The sequence below is a fragment of the Onthophagus taurus genome, chromosome 7, assembly GCF_036711975.1.
Source record: "Onthophagus taurus isolate NC chromosome 7, IU_Otau_3.0, whole genome shotgun sequence".
NCBI lineage: Eukaryota > Metazoa > Arthropoda > Insecta > Coleoptera > Scarabaeidae > Onthophagus > Onthophagus taurus.
In genome coordinates, this window is record NC_091972.1 from 18,357,294 (window position 1) to 18,379,887 (window position 22,594).

At 32.3% G+C, this 22,594-nt stretch overlaps 1 protein-coding gene and 1 long non-coding RNA gene across 6 annotated transcripts in view; one reads left to right on the forward strand and one right to left on the reverse strand.

Moving 5' to 3' along the window:
* The window catches only part of LOC111415853 (LIM1_Isl and LIM2_Isl domain-containing protein tup), a 76,207-nt gene that overhangs the window by 41,299 nt on the left and 12,314 nt on the right, over positions 1-22,594 (forward strand). For both annotated transcript variants that reach the window (XM_023047735.2, XM_023047736.2), the window contains exons 2-3: positions 9,285-9,477; positions 19,332-19,639. In XM_023047735.2, the coding sequence (XP_022903503.1) occupies positions 9,285-9,477; positions 19,332-19,639 (501 nt within the window). The remainder of the gene's footprint in view (positions 1-9,284; positions 9,478-19,331; positions 19,640-22,594) is intronic.
* The window catches only part of LOC139430420 (uncharacterized), a 42,671-nt gene continuing 21,147 nt past the window's right edge, over positions 1,071-22,594 (reverse strand). For 2 of the 4 annotated variants that reach the window (XR_011640911.1, XR_011640910.1), the window contains 2 exons: positions 2,479-5,917; positions 1,071-2,395 (listed from right to left, as the gene is read on the reverse strand). This is a non-coding gene — a long non-coding RNA (uncharacterized lncRNA). The remainder of the gene's footprint in view (positions 2,396-2,478; positions 5,918-22,594) is intronic. The other 2 variants (XR_011640912.1, XR_011640913.1) reach the window with 2 other exon arrangements.

Consider the following 22,594-nt stretch of genomic DNA (forward strand, 5'->3'; position numbering starts at 1 on the left):
ATTTAAAGAACAAACTGAAGAAGTAAAGAGTTAAAATTGTCTACGTGTGTGGTCCAAAAATAGCTTAAAAAAGCTTTAACACAAATTAACTTCAAAAATTTGTTATAAACAACGAAGATTTTTTTATGGACTAAAAATGGATTTAAAAATTTCTTTAAAATGACTCAAAACAGACAATTTTTGATTTTTTTAAACTTTGATCCTATCTGCATGATCGAAAAAGGACGTTTTCCCGCGGCGTCTCACCGCATTTAGCGCCCCATCGCTAATGGGGCCGCATCCGATTGCTACCGCACTGTGCAAGGGCACGCTGCAACACGTTTGCGTCTTCAATTAACACCCAACCACCGTCTACGAGTCATCTTCTCCACAGTCGTAAACTGCACCCTACACTATATTCTTTCCTTTTTTAATTTCTTATTCTTTTTTTTAGGGGGTGCAGAAACCCTCTAAGCCCCCTACGTCCAACTATGTATTTATGTTTTATATTTTTAAAACATAAACGAGCTACCGAAAAATATATAATACAAATATAACCAATCAATTTTGAATTAGTTTGAAAATTTTTCTTTAAAAGATATATAATATGCAGAAACTGTTTTGGTCTTCATATAAATACATTTTGACCGGATTCGAAATGCTTTCAACGTGTTTATTATTATGGTCGGGGTTGTTTACAAACGGCATTTGTATTTATACTCGGATTTCTCTGGCCTTCCTACGTCGCCAAAGCCACCTTTAGACACACATTTAAACGTCGCGTATTAATTAACGTATGATAAACGCGCGGCGACCGTCCTGGCGCTTCTTGTTTATACAAGAAGTGAGTTTGTACGAGACGCGACGGGCTTCGAAATCGAAACGAACCATTTGACTTTACTGAACGTGTAGGTTCTCGTGTTGACGGAACGAAAATAAACGTCGACGTCGTCGTCGGCTAATGCACTGTGTATAAGAAATATGGGGGGTTGTCAACATGTGCACTATGTGCGATTTATGTTCTCTTTCTCTTCTCATTTCAGTTTACCATGAAAACAAAAATTTCATAAAAGTAGAAATTTTATTAAAAAATATAAGTATTTTATATATTATCGCTTAGATTTACAAACAAGCTGATTCTGAAGTCAATTTTGGGATAGGTTTTGCACGTTGCTATTTAAGAAAGAAAGTAGCATTAGAAAATCAAATCAAGAATTGAACTTGTCTCTAACATTTTTGTCTATGTCTTTTAGAAGGAAGATTATGATGTATTTATGAACAATTATCACAAACAACGTGCATCTCCATCGGTTCTAGATTTTAAGTAATTGTGGATTTTTATAATGAACCTGTTCATTTTGATAAATTGGAGATTTTTGGTCAATTCTTGAAAATGATAATAGTTGGGTTGAAATTTGTTATGAATCATCATTTTTTGATTAATTATGAACAATTTTCATGCACAATATAAATATATTGTTTAAACCCCATAGGTTTACTTTTTGAGCAACAATGGATTTTTATAATGAGAACTGTTCATTTTGGCAACTTCGTGATTTTCGGCTTGGTTTTAAAAAAATATAACGACTGGGTTGAAACTGGTTATGGATCATAATTTTTTGGACAATTATATAAACAATTCTTATGCGCAACGTATTTCTCCATCGGTTTTAATTTTTGAGCAATGATAAATTTTTGTAATGAAAATTGTTCATTTGGATAATTTGGTAATTTTCTATAGTAGCTGGACTGAAACTGCTTATGGATTATAATTTATTGATTAATTATAAACAATTTTTATTCACAACGTATTTCTCCATCGGTTTTAAGTTTTGGACCTTGATACATTTATGTAAGAAAACCGTCCATTTTGATAATTTCGTAATTTTCGACTTGGCTCTAAAAAATTATTATAGCTCGGTTGAAACTGGTTATGGATCAAAACTTTTTGGTTAATTATAAACAATTTTTATGCGCAACGTATTCCTCCATCGGTTTTAATTTTTGAGCAATGACACATTTTTGTAAGAAAACTGTCTATTTTGATAATTTGAAGATTTTCGGCTTCGTTCTAAGAAAATATTATAGCTAGGTTGAAACTGCTTATGGATTATAATTTTCTGATTAATTATAAACACTTTTTATACACAACGTATTCCTCCATCAGTTCTAATTTTTGAGCAATCATATATTTTTGTAAGAAAACTGTCCATTTTGGGTAACATCATGGTTTTCGGCTTGGCTCTAAAAAATTATAATAGCTGGGTTTTAACTGGTTATGGATCACAACTTTTTGGTTAATTATGAACAATTTTTATGCGCAACGTATTCCTCCATCGGTTTTAATTTTTCAGCAATGATCCATTTTCGTAAGAAACCTGTCCATTTTGGTAATTTCGTGATTTTCGGCTTGTTTCTAAAAAAAATTAATAACTCTTGAAACTGGGTATGGATTATAATTTTTTGTTTAATTATAAACAATTTTTATACACAACGTACTTCTCTATCATTTTTAATTTTTGAGCAATGACACCTTTTTATAATGAAATCTGTCCATTTTGGATAATATCATGGTTTTCGGCTTGGTTCTAAAAAATCATAATAGCTGGGTTGAAACTGGTTATGGATCAAAACTTTCTGGTTAATTATAAACAATTTTTATTCACAACGTATTCCTCCATCGGTTTTAATATTTGAGCAATAACACATTTTTATAATGAAAACTGTTCATTTTGATAATTTCGTGATTTTCGGCTTGGTTCTAAAAAAGTATTATAGCCAGGTTGGTACTGGTTATGGATTATAACTTTTTTGTTAATTATAAACAATTTTTATACATAACGTATTCCTCCATCGGTTTGAATTTTTGAGCAATCATACATTTTTATAAGAAATCTGTCCATTTTGGGTAATATCATGGTTTTCGGCTTGGTTCTAAAAAATTATAATAGTTGGGTTGAAACTGGTTATGGGTCAAAACATTCTGGTTAATTATACACAATGTTTATTCACAACGTATACCTCCATCGGTTTTAATTTTTGAGCAATGATATATTTTTATAATGAAAATTGTTCATTTTAATAATTTGGTAATTTTCGGTTTGGTTCTAAAAAGTTATAATAGTTGGGTTGAAACGGGTTATGGATCATAACTTTTTGCTTAATTATAAACAATTTTTATATGTAACATATTCCTCCATCGGTTTTAATTTTTGAGCAATCATACATTTTTATAAGAAATCTGTCCATTTTGGGTAATATCATGGTTTCGGCTTGGTTCTAAAAAATTATAATAGCTGGGTTGAAACTGGTTATGTATCAAAACTTTCTGGTTAATTATAAACAATTTTTATGCACAACGTATTCCTCCATCGGTTTTAATATTTGAGCAATAACACATTTTTATAATGAAAACTGTTCATTTTGATAATTTCGTGATTTTCGGCTTGGTTCTAAAAAAGTATTATAGCTAAGTTGGTACTGGTTATGGATTATAACTTTTTTGTTAATTATAAACAATTTTTATACATAACGTATTCCTCCATCGGTTTGAATTTTTGAGCAATCATACATTTTTATAAGAAATCTGTCCATTTTGGGTAATATCACGGTTTTCGGCTTGGTTCTAAAAAATTATAATAGTTGGGTTGAAACTGGTTATGGATCAAAACTTTCTGGTTAATTATAAACAATGTTTATTCACAACGTATACCTCCATCGGTTTTAATTTTTGAGCAATGATATATTTTTATAATGAAAATTGTTCATTTTAATAATTTGGTGATTTTCGGTTTGGTTCTAAAAAGTTATAATAGTTGGGTTGAAACGGGTTATGGATCATAACTTTTTGGTTAATTATAAACAATTTTTATATGTAACATATTCCTCCATCGGTTTTAATTTTTGAGCAATCATACATTTTTATAAGAAATCTGTCCATTTTGGGTAATATCATGGTTTTCGGCTTGGTTCTAAAAAATTATAATAGCTGGGTTGAAACTGGTTATGTATCAAAACTTTCTGGTTAATTATAAACAATTTTTATGCACAACGTATTCCTCCATCGGTTTTAATTTTTGAGCAATGACACATTTTTATAATGAAAATTGTTCATTTTGATAATTTCGTGATTTTCGGCTTGGTTCTAAAAAAATATTATAGCTAGGTTGGTACTGATTATGGATCATAACTTTTTTGTTAATTATAAGCAATTTTTATACATAACGTATTCCTCCACCGGTTTTACTTTTTGAGCAATCATACATTTTTATAAGAAAACTGTCCATTTTGGGTAATATCATGGTTTTCGGTTTGATTCTAAAAGATTATAATAGCTGGGTTGAAACTGGTTATGGATTATAACTTTTTGGTTAATTATAAACAATTTTTATACACAACGTATTCCTCCATCGGTTTTAATTTTTTGAGCAATAACACATTTTTATAATGAAAACTGTTCATTTTGATAATTTCGTGATTTTCGGCTTGGTTCTAAACAAATATTATAGCTGGGTTGAAACTGGTTATGGATCATAACTTTTTGGTTAATTACGAACAATTTTTATACATAACGTATTCCTCCATCGGTTTTAGTTTTTGACCAATCAAACATTTTTGTAAGAAAATTGTCCATTTTGGGTAATATCATGGTTTTCGGCTTTTATTCTAAAAAATTATAAGAGCTGGGTTGAAACTGGTTATGGATCATAATTTTTTGGTTAATTATAAACAATTTTTATACACAATGTATTCCTCCATCGGTTTTAATTTTTTGAGCAATAACACATTTTTATAATGAAAACTGTTCATTTTGATAATTTCGTGATTTTCGGCTTGGTTCTAAACAAATATTATAGCTGGGTTGAAACTGGTTGTGGATCATAACTTTTTGGTTAATTATAAACAATTTTTATATATAACATATTCCTCCATCGGTTTTAATTTTTGAGCAATCATACATTTTTATAAGAAATCTGTCCATTTTGGGTAATATCATGGTTTTCGGCTTGGTTCTAAAAAATTATAAAAGCTGCTTATGGATTATAATTTTCTGATTAATTATAAACACTTTTTATACACAACGTATTCCTCCATCGGTTTTAATTTTTGAGCAATCAAACATTTTTGTAAGAAAATAGTCCATTTTGGGTAATATCATGGTTTTCGGCTTGGTTCTAAAAAAATATAATAGCTGGGTTGAAACTGGTTATGGATCATAACATTTTGGTTAATTATAAACAATTTTTATTCACAACGTATTTCTCCATCGGTTTTAGTTTTTGAATAATGATACTTTTTATAAGAAACCTGTCCATTTTGATAATTTCGAAATTTTTGGCTTGGTTCTACAAAAATATATTAGCTAGGTTAAAAATGGTTATTGGTCATAATTTTTTTATCAATTATAAACAATTTTGTGTAATACATTTTCATTGTGTATACATTTTTGTAACGAAAACAGTCCATTTTGATAACTTGGAGATTTTCTGCTTGGTTCTATAATATTATATTAACTAAGTCAAATCTGGTTATGATTCATAATTCTTGGGTGACTTATAAACAATTTTTATACATATCATATTTCTCCATCAATTTTAATTTTTGAGTAATGACTCATTTTTATCATGAAAGCTGTCCATTTTGATAATTTCGAGATTTTAGCGTCTCCAAAAAATTGTAGTGACTAAGTTTGAACTGGTTATCCATTATATTTTTTCGTTTTTGATCAATGCATAATTTTTATAATAATAACCATCCATTTATATACCTTAAACATTTTCTCCATGCCGACGGGAAACATAAAAGCAGAAAGTCGTATTTTCTCGTACCTCTTCCATTTGCAACCTGATCTCAGTTACAAACCAAAATAACATCGTTACGCATCTTTGTTTTTCCACAATTTAGGGATGTTTAAAAATTTTAATGTGTTGATGAGCCACTAAAATGAAAATGAGGCATTAGAAAAATCTTAAAAGTCATGTTTAACATCGTAGAATTTATGGTGAAATAGTACCGAAACTTTCCTGATTTCCAAGTTAAGTAGGGAAACTTAGGATTTCTAAACAAAATGTAATTAGAACTTGTAATTAATTGTAAGAGGTAAATTTCATTTCAACATTTGTATCAACAAAATTTATTGTAGTTGTAGAATTCCTTATTATTATACATAGTTGTTTATCTGCTCTTTGATTCATCAGAGCAGCGCAACATCACTTTAAACATGTAAAATATGTAATAATAATTATGGCTTACGCGATCCTTGTCGTGTTCCTGAAGATGCATTATTACAAAAGGCGAAACCGGTGGAATAAAAATAAATGTTTCCAACTTTTGATTGTTATATAGACCTCATGATCAGGGTCAAAAATAAGACACGTGTCGTTAAAATACAATGTAAATAATAAAGTTTAAGAGCAGTTGTTAAAATTTTCAATTCACAAAATAATCTTCACGTGCGATTTTTTAAGTTTAAAATAGTGATTATCACATTTACTAACTTATTTTGTAGTGATAATCGATTTAGGCTGACATCTTAATTTTATATTTTGACTAGACTAACGTATCACGAGACGATAATCTCCGGTTATATCTGGTTTTATTAATATTACTAATATCATTAAATATTAAAAAAAAATCTAATTTAAGAATCTTTGGGTGGCACAACATCTTTTTTCTTATTACTGTTTTGCGTCTCGTTTACAACCTCGGCGTGTTTAATTCTCTTCGCCGTTTTTAATTCTCTACTTGATTAATCCCCATCGGTTCTTCGGACGACATTAATCGCGCGAATCGCCGTTAAATCCTCGGACACCCTCGTCGGGGTATCCCGACTCTCTATCAATGTCCGATCACCGTCGACACACTTTAATTAGCTTATAGCTCTCGTTCAATAATAATTAAAATTAACGAGTTCTTCTTCATAGCGGCGGCAAACATCTTTTTGAATTACATTCCGTGTGCAAAAGATAGTGTCAATTACTTTTCGAAACTGATGCGGCAATGCGGGATCTGGTTGTAAAATTATTTAAAGCGCCTATTAAATGAGGTTTTGTGGATATGGAGAGCGGCGGCAATCGAACCCGACTCGACTCGACTCGTATACACGGAGTCAAGTGTACACATGTTTTACGAGTCAAGATAAAATCGGTATTTATTGGATGTGGTTCGTTTTTTTTTGGGTTATAACTTTTTTTTTGAATCCCCCCTCCTTTATCTTTTTATCGGTTCAAGTTAACATGCGGGGAATGTTTTCGTTTGATAGAAATGGGAAGGCGGCGCCTCGGGTTCATTCTACGTTTTAACTTGATGATTTTGCGTCGGCGTCGTCAAAAGGTTTTAGGGGCGCCTCCGCCATTCCTTGTAGAGAACCATTCAATTGAATATTATTACAAAAAAAATCGTTATCATCCGCAGATAACGTTAAATAAGTTAACGTTTAAATTAAATTTATATAATGTAATTAAGTTCTAAAAAAAATAATTGATTATTACAAAATTGATAGTTTAGAATTGAATTGGATTAATTTTATCTAAAAATTGTATCTTACCACAATGCGATTACATACTTATAGTTTTAATTTTATGAAATTACCATAATTGTTATGATGGTGGTTAAAGTTAAATTATTTATGGGTTATCCCTTATAATTAACTTGTTCCCGTATGATTATTAATCGTGTTTTAGATTCATTACAACCACCGGGTTTAATTTTAATACAAATATGTTGGTTTAGAAAATAAATTAACAATTATACCGGGAATTTCATATAACTCCTACTATACACTTGTACTGTCCCACATAATATGCAACATAGCTTAAAAGTACAGCCATTGAGTAGTTTTGCAGAGGATAAGATTTGCTTGGAAAAAGGTGACGTCCTTTTAATAACTCTGAGTTTCCGTCTTAAAAGACTCACGGCTAAACCCGAATGTTTCTAGTTCTACGTTTGGAGTTAGTTCTAGTTGTTATTAAGCACTAGCTTATTAAACTCAAGGTCCGTAAAGCATATTGTACAAGGTTAGCCAAACAGAGTGTTTCATTAGGAAAAAAAGGAAGGAATATATTTGAGATAAATTACTTCGTTTCAGTCTCTAGCTCTCACTAATCTAACGTAGCTGTTTCGCAAATATCTGAGCCTATAACACAAATGTAAACGCGTGTACTTGAAAGTTAATTAACTTTGACATTTTCTTAATGACTTAAAAATGACAACTAAATGAGCCGATAAAGTAGAAAATAATTTGAAGATATCAATATTGTTTATTTATAATATATTATTTAATAATTTATAAAAATTTTATAAAATTAATATTTCAAAATTATTTTAAAAAGTAAAGTTAAATTATTTTATAACTTTAATTTACATAATAAGGACCACTTGATAGTTGTTAAAAGCGCCATCTCTTGGTAACAACGATTAAAGTGAAACTACTAAATTAAAACGAAATTTAATTTTATTTTTAAAGATTATTGTAAAAATCATCTTTTTTGCAAATATCTGAGCCTATGATCCAAATGTAAGCGCATATACTAAAAGGTTAATTAATTTTGACAATTTCTTGATGACTTAAAAATGACAACTAAATGCGTCGATAAAGTAGAAAAAAATTAGATTATATTAATACTTTTTATTTATATATTATTTAATAATTTATAAAAATTTAATGAAATAGTTTAATATTTAAAAATTATTATAACAATATAATAATCGAATGTAAAAATTAATTTATATAATAAGCACCACCTAGTTATTAAAAGTGCCCTCTCTCGGTATCAATGATAAGTATTAAACTGTCAAATTAAAACGGTGTCACCCAGGTTATTAAATTTATTTTTATTTTTAAAGATTATTGTAAAGTGTTCTAGTTATAGTGTTAGTGCAATCTAGAACTAACATTAGACGGAGAACTAGAAACATTCGGATTTAGCCGTACGTCTCTCAAGACGGCTAAACCCGAATGATTCTAGTTCTAGGTATTGTGTTAGTTTTAGTGCTAGTATAAAACTAGAACTAGAATGTATCGGGTTTAGCCGTGCGTCTGAAGAATGTTTCTAGGTCTAGTGTTAGTTCTAGTTTTAGTTCAATAAAAATATGGAACATAGTGATATGCTTGCTAGAGCATATTAGAATCATGTTGCATTTTATGTAGGACATAGTAAGTAGGTACGCCCTGGTTTCTAAGGAAATATATACTTACATATTTGTATATTGCATTTTAGTAGTAAGTGAAAGTCACTGTATAAAAGGATCAAATTTTTTAGCCCTAATTTTATTCAATTTATTTATTTAATTATTTTTTTTTTTAGAAAAACCACGGAGATTAAGTCATTGCGTGGGTTGTGGAGGTCAAATTCACGATCAATGGATACTGAGGGTAGCCCCGGATCTTGAGTGGCACGCGGCGTGCCTGAAATGCCAAGAGTGCCAAAGGTTTCTCGACGAGTCATGTACGTGTTTTGTAAGGGATGGAAAAACTTATTGCAAAGTCGATTATGTCAGGTAAACACAAAATTATTTTGTAATAATTTCTTTTTAAATTTGAATTTTTCAATATCCTTGTAATTAAGGTTTGAAATAACGAGCTTTTTGCAATTTGCTTTTTTTTTAATTTTATCTTTTTAAATAACGAAAGTTTAAACGTCAGTTTGACAGAAATTGATTTCAAAAAACATGATATAACAAAATTCCCTGTTAATCTTTCCAACTGTTACCAACTTTACAACAATTTGAAAGGTATTCTAATAAAACTCCCTCAAATCTGATATCATCAGCAAATAAATATGTGGATATATATTGATGTATATTTATGTGTAGCGTTGTTATAGCAGATATTCCTCAACATTTTCAAACGTAGTGCGTGAAAGTATACTTTAACAAAATAGCGGGGAAAGTGTCAATATGGGGATCAAAATAAATAACCACAAGCTGTTTACCCTGCACGTTGCGCACGACTTAGATATATTGGCAGAAAACGAAATGGACGCAGAATATATGCTTCGGAAATTGTATAAGTAGTATAACAGTTGGGCGCTATAGACAGTTGGAAGAGAACCAGCTTTATGATGATATAGTTACATAATCACTACCTCGCCCGCAAGCGACCTCAGCAAAGTGATGATAACCGATTTCTCATTCAACTGCTGTATAGTTGGTTCACCTTCCAAGACATTAAATGCACGATATCATCTAATATCGCCGAGGTCACTTGCGGGCGAGGCGCTAGAGCAAATAGTATACACCAGCTTTATGTTGATATAGTTACATAATCACTGCCTCGCCCGCAAGCGACCTCGGCAGAGTGGTGATAAATGATTTCTCATTCAACTGCTGTACACTTGGTCACTTTCCAAGACAACAAATGCACGATTGCACCTAATATCGCCGAGGTCGCTTGCGGGCGAGGCGCTAGAGCGAATAGTATACACCAGCTTTATGTTGATATCGTTGCATAACCACTGCCTCGCCCGCAAGCGACCTCGGCAGAGTGGTGATAAACGATTTCTCATTCAAAGCTGTACACTTGGATCACTTTCCATAACATCCAATGTACGATAATAATACAAATTATTATTAAGTATAAATTTGGACCCAAGACACTAACTCCAACTCTATACATAAATAGAAACGACTTGTTAATCAAGGAGATGTATATTAAAAGCACCAAAGCCGCCTATAAGTATTTTGGAATTAAAATATCGAATATCGACGACGATTAAGAAATTGTAAGCAGGATTGGGCAAATGAAAGCTGCTACCAGACAATTAAATGGTGTTCTATGGAGCCAACAAATAGCCAAGCGTATGGTAATAGGCACGTATAGACACGTATGGTTCCGAACTATGGACCACGAATAAAAAAAGCAAATCAAGAATAAACTCCGCTGAATTGAACTACTGGAGGAGAAGCTGCCAGAAAACAAGGATGGATACAACTGACTGATTACTTAATAAGATTGGCATATTCCCCAAAAAAATACAAATTATTGATAATTAGTTTGGAAATAGCAATGAATTTACCTTTAATAGTTCGGTTAGGATTGTGAGGAATGTCATTATTAGGCCCGTTCTCTTGCCTTTAACAACATTTAAAAAGATTGGACTAATTTGTAGGTGACGGTCTATTAAATTACAGAAGTAATGTGCAATATTTACGTAATGGTCTTCTTAATCTTATATCTTCGCGTACTACTTATGACTTTTAAACCCTTCATCACGCGCAATACAGAAAATTATAAGATCGGACGCAACGCATCTATCAGATTCAAATAATTTTTAGCTTTCGGAATAACAAAGAGAAGAGATGGGTCCCATTTGACGGAAAGGTTACTTGCAAACATCGAGTACGATTTGCTTTTGAACTGAATCCCCAGCAATCAGCTATTCGTCATACTGAGGTTTTAGGGATGTTCGATACAAATGTTTGATAATATAATATTTGAATTTTAACGCTTACAAAGTTGCTATAGATCAAAAATTACAGTGTTAAGATTTTGCAAAAAGATTAGCTTTTGCAGAAACAATGTTTTGGATGATCAATGAAGATTCTGGAACGTTTGGTTGACTTCACTTCCACCTTAACGATTTCGTTAACAAATAAAACGGTGCCCAAAGGTAACCATGTAAGCTGCAGAGTGTAAGAAGTTGTGACTGCATACTATGACGGTTAATTCACATGACATGCACCATAGATAGAGATACGAAATGTTCTACCCGCTCGATTCGAAACAGGTAAAACCCCTTTTGCATCTCTGCCTATGGTGCATGACAATAGTACGATCGTCATTGATTTCCTTCTGCCTGAGTTATGTCGCGGCCAAATTCCCTTTAGGAGGATTTGGTTTCAGCAGGATGGAACGACAGCGCACACTACATGTACATATATGGTGCAGCTAATAAAGTTACATAGTCTCCCAAAATTGTTCCTGTATTATCATAGTGAGAAAAGATTGCAAAATAATAAGTCACTAAATCTTTTCAGAACGTTAGCAGGCTTCTAGCTCCTCTCATAGAGTCCTTCTGATTGCATTTCAGGAGACCTACACCACTACACCGAAATTTTTTAATTCTTATTTATTTGGTTTAGTGGGCAAATACTACCTGACTGCACATCTCTTTCTAAAGCCGACTAACATCTCGTCAGTTGTAATACACGATCTTGGTGAATACATTTTTTTGCAATTTTCCACAATTACAGTTAATACGTCACGAATACCAGCTTGGTCTTCTTTCCTCCCCAATTGTTCTGTCATCAAAAAGAAATTTTCAATTCCATAACCATAACGACCCATAGGAGTTATGTGTCGTTATCCTTTTGGCTAAGTTTTGCCTGTTGCTGTGGAATATATCTATACGAGATAAAGCAATAAGGTTGCTTTATCTCAGTTACTCTAAAATATTTTGTTGTCTTTTTTTATCACACTATGTGCTTTTTTTAACGCGCTTCCATCACTGCTAAAATTGTCCTCTGTAGATGAATCGTCTTCTTTTGTGACAAAATCAACAGTCCCTCTTTCTTATCCGACTTCATTATTAATTATACCATGATCTGTGAGATTAAATGTAAATTAACTGAGTCAAATTCCTCTGCATTATCACTAGCTTCATTAACCATGTTAATTAAATCGTCATTTAGGGATAGGTATGTTATATTTGGGATCTTTGACAAATCATATTTATAGTAAAATAAACACAAATATATAAGTAAAATAATGATGCTTGAAAGAAGTGAGAAAAAACGGGTTATGTCTACTTCAAAATTTATTCTTTACTACCACCATTGCAGAAAATCCAATTTCATAAAGGTAGGTAGTTATGTAAGTAAGATTAAGAATGTCACCACTTTTTTGCTAAGTGTTGAGTGTTTGCTTTTTATTTTTAACCAGAATTCATTCAGCTCTAATTGCGTAAACTCTATTTTCGAGATTATTCTATTAATGATTGGTCTATATTTATCGATAGAAAAGTTGTTCACATTTCTTAATAAAATTTTACTATCGACGTTATCTGTCTGTACCAAGTTTTCTTAGAAATTAATCGTTGATTAGGGTGTACAAATAGGGTAGGTGATTACGTTTCCATTTTTGTATTCATCTTGAACTTCTTGGCCCATATTATTATTCTAGCTATTTCTGTGGATATCGTTGACATCATATTGCATAGAATTCACTTTTTTTGTACATAGATATAACTTTAATTATACTAACACTTCCAAATATTGTATATGTGTCTTATCATCTTAGTTCTTACTTGTACACTTTTTGCTGTTTTTTTCTTTTTTTTTTGACAGATGACTACGTCGGAGAGAAGCCGCGAACGCCTTGAATGTCTTTTCTCGGGTCAGAGTATGTGTGTGGCGGCTTTGTTTACTCTCCGGTAACCGGAGAAGTTGTTGGGTGTCGTCGGCCCCGACCACAGGGAGGGCCCTAACATAACACACCTGGCACCTCCTACTCTTTTAGTCTTACCGCCAAGGCTTTTTGTTTTCTCTCGTCCGGTCTGGGACACTTGTTTGAACAGGAAAAACTCCAAAAAGAATCAAATATCAACAAAAAGTAAACAAAGATGTAATAATAATTTTTAGATTCTAATTTAGTCAGTTATTCTAATTTGGTATATCTAATTCATTGAGAACTGGCGGTAATCGAAAATTGTGAAAAACTTTGAAATTTGTCTATCACAACATGTTTTGGATCTGGTTGAATTATGATGTAGTCTATAACTACTATCTATGTAGTCTATAATATAGTGTTGGATGTGACATCAATGGCACCAAAAACTTTGGATGATTGTGATAACGGGCGATATAAACAATTTTGTCTAAAACTTATGAAGTTGATGAAGCATCTTAAAACCTTTAGAAATCATCTTTTAGGTTAATCAAGTTCCAATAGATTCCGCTTTTGCGGAGTTAGTATCGAAGTTATCAATCCCAGACTATCAAGGCAGTCATCTTACTCTGCTGGGTAAGATTTAGCTTCTTATAACTTATTCTTCTGGACACAACCTCATTATATTTGGTAACAACCTTGGCAACTGTAAAGATAGAATAGCGTAACGAAATTTCGAACTCCTCCTGTTTGTATTCTGGTATCATATCTAGTGGAAGCCTTCTAAATTGTTGTTTTTGATGTTTAATCTCTTATCTTTTCGGGGCGTTGATTGTCATGAAAATAATTTTGCACTTTGAGGCAGAAATCCTGTATGGGCAATTTCTTTGATATTGGAAAAGTAAATAACTTTGGAGAATAATGACTCATCACCAAAAATGACATCTTCCATAACTTGGAGGTGTCCAACGAGAAAGTCCCTAAACATTGTGATGCTATAATATTGTTGAATTAGATGATTATAAAATCATCTGCCATATTGATACCACATAGATACAAATCTAAACAAGTTACAACTTAATCTTGTGGACAAGACACTATGTGAACACCATATCAATGGAAAACTAAACGGTTTTTAAAGATATATGCTATAATTAAGCCAATTAAGTTATTTTATTTGACATATCCCAACAGAAATGATAAAACGCTAGAAATAGCAACTTATTCATATTTTTTTTAACTTTTGGGTGTAGATGAGGTCATTTATAGGTTGAATATCTTAAGGTTAAGGTTAAATTTGATGCAAAAAAAATAATGTTGTGAAGACAAGTTGAGTTGTTGCTTGTCTTCAATAATATTAATTAAGTTCCTAAACAAACTCATGAAATTCTTTGGTGAAAGGATAAAATATAGAAGTAGGTATAAAATAAGACAGAACACGGTGTTGTTCCTCAGTGCAATGAATACCAAATTCTACGCGCTGCCCCCCTAAAATTTTGGCTTCTTGCCGACTCGGCTTTGATCTCTTAAAAGCCACTAAATGAGCGAGCTTGTAATCGTCGTTATTTTTACTCACATTTTATTAATAGACCTATAGAAGATATTTCCGTTTGTCGTTGGCGCGTTTTATAACTCTCTATTCAAGTTTAATTTTTATTATTTTTTATTAAAAAAAAAATATTTTTTTTTTACGTTTCTAAAACAGAAAGATTTAATATTTTACGAGTTTTGTAAATAAGTCTTTGGCGGTATTGACAAATACTTAAAAAAAAATTAGCCCCCCAAAGATATATTTTTCTCCAAACTATTTTTGATTTTTCCCAAGATTTAGGTGATAATAAAAATTTAAAGAAAAACGTTTTATTATTTTCGAAGCTTTGAAACGCGTCAGCTGAGAAATAAATTTTCTTGATTTCATAGGAAGATTTATTAAGTTGAATTGGTTTCTTGCTATTTTGAAAAATATCTTTTCGATTCTTTGCCAAAAATTCTTTACTATTCATATAATTTATAGTTGTTTATCTTGCACAAAATTGCGAAAATCCACACAAAATTTTATTACCTACTAAAATTAAAAACATATACTTTACGTTATATACTAACATAAAAACTAAAATTGATTAAGAAATACAATAACCTCTCCATTTACGCTGGGGTTATATACCGCGAAAATCCGTTTTAAAAAACCTGTATTCTAAATATCTTATTATTTATTTTATTAATGATACAAAATAAATACACTATTAGTTATATATACCGTGAATTTCATATAATTCGCTATATATATTAATGTGGTAACCATAGTTACGAAACTACTATACACTTGCACTGTCCCACGCATTGATAGTTTTGCAAAGGCAAAGTTTTGCTTGAAAAAGGTGACATCTTTATGATAACTCTGAGTTTCCGTCTAGTGTTAGTTCTACTTTTCGTTCAATAAATATATACCACAATCTAATGCTGAATAACAATTAAAACTAGAACCAACACTAGACCTAGAACTAGAAACATTCGGATTTAGCCGCACGTCTCTCAAGACGGCTAAACCCGAATGATTCTAGTTCTAGGTCTTGTTTTAGTTCTAGTGATAGTGCTAGTGCAAAACTAGAACCAACACTAGACCTAGAACTAGAAACATTCGGATTTAGCCGCACGTCTCTCAAGACGGCTAAACCCGAATGATTCTAGTTCTAGGTCTTGTTTTAGTTCTAGTGATAGTGGTAGTGCAAAACTAGAACTAACACTAGACCGAGAACTAGAAGCATTCGGATTTAGCCGCACGTCTTTCAAGACGGCTAAACCCGAATGATTCTAGTTCTAGGTTTTGTGTTAGTTCTAGTGATAGTGCTAGTGGAAAACTAGAAACTAACACTAGACCTAGAACTAGAAAGATCTGGTTGGAACTAACACTACACCTAGAATTAGAAACATTCGGATTTAGCCGCACGTCTTTCAAGACGACTAAACCCAAATGATTCTAGTTGTAGGTCTTGTGTTAGTTCTAGTGATAGTACTAGTGTACAACTAGAACTAACACTAGACCTAGAACTAGAAAGTATCGGGTTTAGCCGTGCGTCTTCGGGTTTAGACCCAACCCAACCCGAATGTTTCTAATTCTAGGTCTAGTGTTAGTTCTAGTTTTAGTTCAATAAAAATATGCAACATAGTGATATTTTATGCTAACTAGTACTACCTACCATCTATCAGCCATCTTAAGAGAGGTACGGCTAAACGGACTGTTTCCAGCCCTAGGTCTAGTGTTAGTTCTAGTGCTGGTGTTAGTCTAGTTTTATTTGTTATTCAGCGCTGGATAGTTATATATTTTTATTGACCTATAACGGACACTGCGTTCCCCGTATTGATCCGTAATATCGAGATTTTACTGTAATGTCAAATTATATTGACATGTTGCATTTTATGTGGGACATTTCCTGGTTTCCATGGAAATATATTTTTGTATATTGCATCTTAAGTGTAATTCACTGTATAGTTAAAAAAATAGGTTATTATATTTAGTTCTCAGCTGCATTGTCTGAAAATATAAAGAATTCATAACTTTGGAACTAATTTGAAGTTTAAATTTTATTTCTAAGATAAAAAATCTATGACTTTTCGTTGTTTTATTTCATTTTGGAGTCTTTGTTGCAAATGTTTATAATTGTGTCTTTAATCTTCGTTGTGTTATAGGATATTTTTCTATCAACATATAGAACATTTATTAACTGTTTTGAAAAGTAACATAGCTGGAAAAGTGTTTTCGTTATTTTAATCACTGTCACTGCATTCATGATTATCATCAGTTACTAAATCTGCCAGCTCTTCTTCTTTCAGTTCAGAATCATGTGACTCAAGTAGCTGTTCAATATCTAAGAGTTGAATGGTGGCCTCTAAAATCATCTCCAGATAACGACCGTTCTAAAGCTACTTTAGCTTGAATGTCATTCTGGAAATTCTCATCATCCTTCTCTTATGTGACAACATTTGGCCAGATTTTCAATCAGCAATGTTGTGATTTTCCCAAGGATGTGGTAAAGTTAGGTTGGGATCACTTTCCAAATCATCTAGCAACTTCTTGAAAGTTTTTCTAGTATAATATGCCTTCAATGTAGCTATAATACATTGATCTAAAGGCTGAAAAAGAGTTGTTGTGTTTTTTACAGATGCATGGCCAAACCCGATACTTTCTAGTTCTAGTGTTAGTTCTAGTTTTAGTTTAATAAACAGTGATATTTTATGCTGATTAACGCTACCTACCACCTACCAGCCATCTTAAGAGAGGTACGCCTAAACGGAATGTTTCTAGTTCTATGTCTAGTGTTAGTCTAGTTTTATTTGTTATTCAGCGCTAGATTGTTGTGTATTGAGCTATAACGGACACTGCGGTTCCCGTATTGATCCGTTATATCGAGGTTTTACTGTAATATCAAATATTATATTGACATGTTTCTATAGAAATATGTTTTTGTATATTACATCTTAAGTGAAATTCACTGTATACTTAAAAAATAGCTTATTATACTTAGTTCTCAGCTGCATTGTCTGAAAATATAAAGAATTTATAAATTTGGAACTGATTTGAAGTTTAAATTTACTTCTAAGATGAAAAATCTGTTTGATAAAAAAACCGTTCTAAAGCTACTGTAGCTTGAATGTCATTTTGGCAATTCTCATCATCCTTCTCTTATGTGACAACATTTGGCCAGATTTTCAATCAGCAATGTTGTAATTTTTCCAGGGTTGTGGTAAAGTTAGATTGGTATCACTTTCCAAATCATCTAGCAACTTCTTGAAAGTTCTTCTGATATAATATGCTTTGAATGTAGCTATAATACCTTGGTCTAAATCAGCAATGTTGTAATTTTTCCCGGGTTGTAAGTTAGGTTGGTATCACTTTCCAAATCATCTAGCAACTTCTTGAAAATTCTTCAGGTCTAAAGGCTGAAGAAGAGCATTTTTAGAGTTCTGGGATTTAATGATTTATAAACCAATAATGAGTTGGCGATAAAATCCCCGAAGCATTTGAATAAACAAAAGAGTAGGTACTTTAAAACCAAAAGTAGTTTTTTAATTTTTGGATATAAAAATTCTTGAGGGAATTTTTTTCCAAAAAATGCCGGTCTCATCTGCTTTCAATATTTTCAGTGGGTTATAATCACCACCTTGAATTATCCTCTTTAATTGTAGATACAGCTTTGCTGCCTCATAATCAGTTGAAGCAGACCCCACCATCAATTTCAAATTGTGAAGGCTATGACGATTTTTAAATTTGTCGAAATAAATCAATATTTGATGAAGAAAGTTAACTTTTCGTAAAATTGTCGTAGAGCTTTGTAGCTATATCTCTAATGAATTCAGAGCTTAGAGTAGCTTTTTTTTGAGTTTGATCCTCAATCCATAAAATCAACGCGTTTTTAATTTTTTCTATAGGTCCTTTTCTTGAATATCTGACAAGATTTAAAGATTCAAGAACTAAAATTTCAACACTTTTTCGAAGTGTCTATTTCCACTAATAGTTCTTATATAAGATTCGTTAATGTTATTTCTTCTAGCTACTTCTGCTAAAGTCATTCTTTCATCTACATAGATCGTCCAATATCGCACATTTTTGTAAATAATCTGTCATATTGAAATGTCTGGCGAAAAAACCGCGTAAAAGCGAATCCGCGTATACAAATACCGCGTAAATGGTTAATTATATCAAATAAAAAAATAGGGTTATGTTTTATGTTTACATTTTAATTAAAAAAAAAATAGTACCAACTTCAAAACTGGAATTCGATTATTTCAAATTTATTTTTATCCGTATTTAAATAACTTTTAATTTCTTAAAATCGTTAAAACGTATTAAATAAATATACTTATAATAATAATAAAACCCAAATTTTTAACTTATAATAATATTAAAATGTTGAATTAGTACTATTTGTTTTTATAAAAATATCAGTTGGTATGAAATGTCAATGTCAAATTGACATATTTTTTAAGTAGCACATAAAACTTAATTTTAAGTTTTTATGTTTCGTTGTAGATTATTTGGAGCGAGATGCGATAAATGTGGAAATTCATTCAGTAAAAGCGACTTCGTGATGCGGGCTAAAAACAAGATTTATCACGTCGAGTGTTTCCGATGCGTGGCGTGCACGCGACAACTAGTTCCCGGGGATGAGTTTGCGTTGCGCGACGGCGGTGCTCTTTATTGCAAAGAAGATCACGACGTGATGGAGAAAACTTCGGCGCCGACGACACCTCACGCAGCCAACGAAAGCAACAACAACACCAGCTTAAGTAATAACAATCATAATAACACGCAAAGTACAGAACTAGGATGTATGTCAGGTAAGATATATTATACTAAAAATTTAGGTTATATTATTATTTCTTTATTTAATTAAGACATTTTTGAATTTACCAAATAAAGATACAATCTAATGTAACATAAAATATTCATAAGAAATATTAAAGAAACGAATCTAGGAGGTGTAACCAAGTCTATTCCACGCGCAATTTGATGTAATTGCCGTGATTAGTGCGGGGCCGAATAATAAATTAGTCGCGCTACGAGACCGTTCTAGTGTTTTGGACGTTTTGGTGGTAGTCGGGCCACGCTAATTACTTAGTAATTAGTCCTAATGAGACCCCATTTTAATCCACCTCCCTACATTAATCACCGTACAACAAATTTTTATCAAAAAAATACATGAAACAATAACTCAACATTAATTTCATCCAGTTCAATGTCAAATCAACAAGTTTTTCATTTTTTTTTGTCATGAGCTTGCAACTTAATAAAACTCTTTGCATAGTCAAATTGTGTTCAGTACCAAGGCTTCATCACATAGTTTATTTCATTACTTAATAATGATGAATGTGATGCATGGTTCTGGTAGGATGGGGACTCTTAATCTCTAAAAGATTAAGACTTCTGCAATCTCCCTATTTAATGTCTCCAGATTATGTCTTACAGAAAGTGCCTAAAGGCTGATGAACTGGATAAGTTAAGACGAACGCAACAACACTAATGTAAACCTGAGGCATAAAGTTTAGTCTTACTTATTAGAGTATGTGTATTTTTGTCTTTTTGACATAACTGACTAATGATTTGATCATTATGCATACTACAGTAGCTGATGATAAAGACACAGCGGCAATTTTCAAGTATATTAGAGGAAATGCTTTTAGTTGGAAGGAGGTATGCTCTTAATGGCATCATAAACATAATTCTACCTCGACAAAAAAGTGCTGGTTGTAGAAAATGCCTAATTTTGACACACCTCTCATGACAAACCAGAAAGTTGCATGATCGGCAGAAACTAGGATGTTCACCATCCATCAACGTTTGAAAAAGAAGAGTAAACTGTTAGCAACACTTCTGATGAACGCAACACCAAGTTTCAGCGTGTTTAGTAAACGGCTACCATTTTAGGAAACTTAATATTGGTGGGGGAATATTTTGAAATGTATCACTCGATACCTTCCTGCATTTTTTCGATGCTCCTTTCTGTACTTCTGTCTTCTAACTAACTCCTTCTATCTTCCATACATTCATTTCTTTTGAATTTGTCCCACTACAGCTTTACAAATGTTATCTGTTACTACAAATATCTCTCCAACTTGCCCTATATTTGTTACTCAACTTTACAATTTGCTCCAACATTCATAGAATGCAACTAAATAATAGCTACCACAACAAATACTCTAATTACTACTAGTAGTGTACCACAGAAACTGAAAATAGAAAGTAGAAGGCGCAAAAAATCTGAAGTAAATGGTCTTCATGGTACACTACTTGAAGTTGAAGAGAGAACAGTGGCAGTAATAGAACAGTTCATAGAAGGTTAAAACGCCATAACAAAATTCAGCCTGAAGGACGATGAAAAACGATTTAATAAGAAAAACTCCTACAAAATGAACGACGCCGTTTATGCGGGATCTTTCTGGCTGTGATAATTTGATAGACCTCTCAAAATGCCTTTGGTTGCTCTTGGTGTCGGTAACTCGAATAATGTGGAGAGTTAGATGACTGTGAGTAGAACCTCCAACAACTTTAGAGGAGGTTAAACAAGCTATCAAAGCACAAAGAAAAAACAAGATACTCAGTGTTGGCAACCTTCCCAAAGAGCTGTATAATCTAGGGAGCGAACACATAATTACTAAACTGCACTTATTATTATCCAAAATATGGAGACAAGAAAACACCCCAACCGATTTGAAAACAATACTCACTACTATGTACCGCCTACAACAGCAACTCATCACAGAAAACTTAATCTGCGAATACCAAGCTGGTTTTAGAATACGACGCTCCACAATCGATCAGCTAAAATAAATTCAGAGAAAGCTTGGGAACAAGACATAATGTATATAACATTTCATGGATTTCAAGCAGGCATATGACTTCATCAATAAGAAATGATTCTTCCAAATACTGGAAGAGTACTACACAGCTTCTGCACTTCTTCCAAATATATCCGGTTAATAAGGGCTACAATAGATTCAACAGTGGCCTAACCTAACCGATAAACTCGCTAATAAATAAAGATATTAACATTATATCTGGCTGGACAGACGACACGGTATATGTATGTGTACTCACAACTTAAAAGAGAAACCAAGAACGTCTGTCTTAAAATAAATAAACAAAAGACGAAGATACTAATGCAAATGAGAACAAGAACAAGTGACGAGCTTTACGTAGCTGATTGTCAGACTCAATATAGAAGAATCGGAGGAACCAGAAACACAAAATAGACTAACGAAAAAATCATCATTAGACCTATACAGTGTTATGAATGCGGGACATGGGTTATGGACAGAAAAAAATAAGCTAGAAGTATTTGAAAGAAAAGTTCTGAGGCAAATATTTAGTCCAATAAAGGAAAATGAAATATAGAGAAAACAATCCAACGTGACAGTTTACAATATGTTCAAAGAAGCAATGTCTGAATTCGTCAGGTTACAAAGACTGCAATGGGCTGATCATATGATATGAATCAGCTAGGATAGAATGCAAAAAGGTTCTTAAACAGCAAAATGCAAGGCACGAGACGAAGAGAGAGGAAACGATGGGACGACGAAGTGATGGAGAACGCATAACGACTCATGAGCATTAGAACGGAAAGAAAGAAGAAAGTAACTGTTGATCGGCAGTGTTGGAGGCAAAAGATAAAGAAGGTCAAAGCTTAATTTGAGCTGTGGCGCCATTGGAGAGAGAGAAGATCAGAATTTTATACTTAAAATCGTCTAAATCGATAAAATGCTTAAAGATGGAATTGTGTAAGAGCCAGTGAAAGA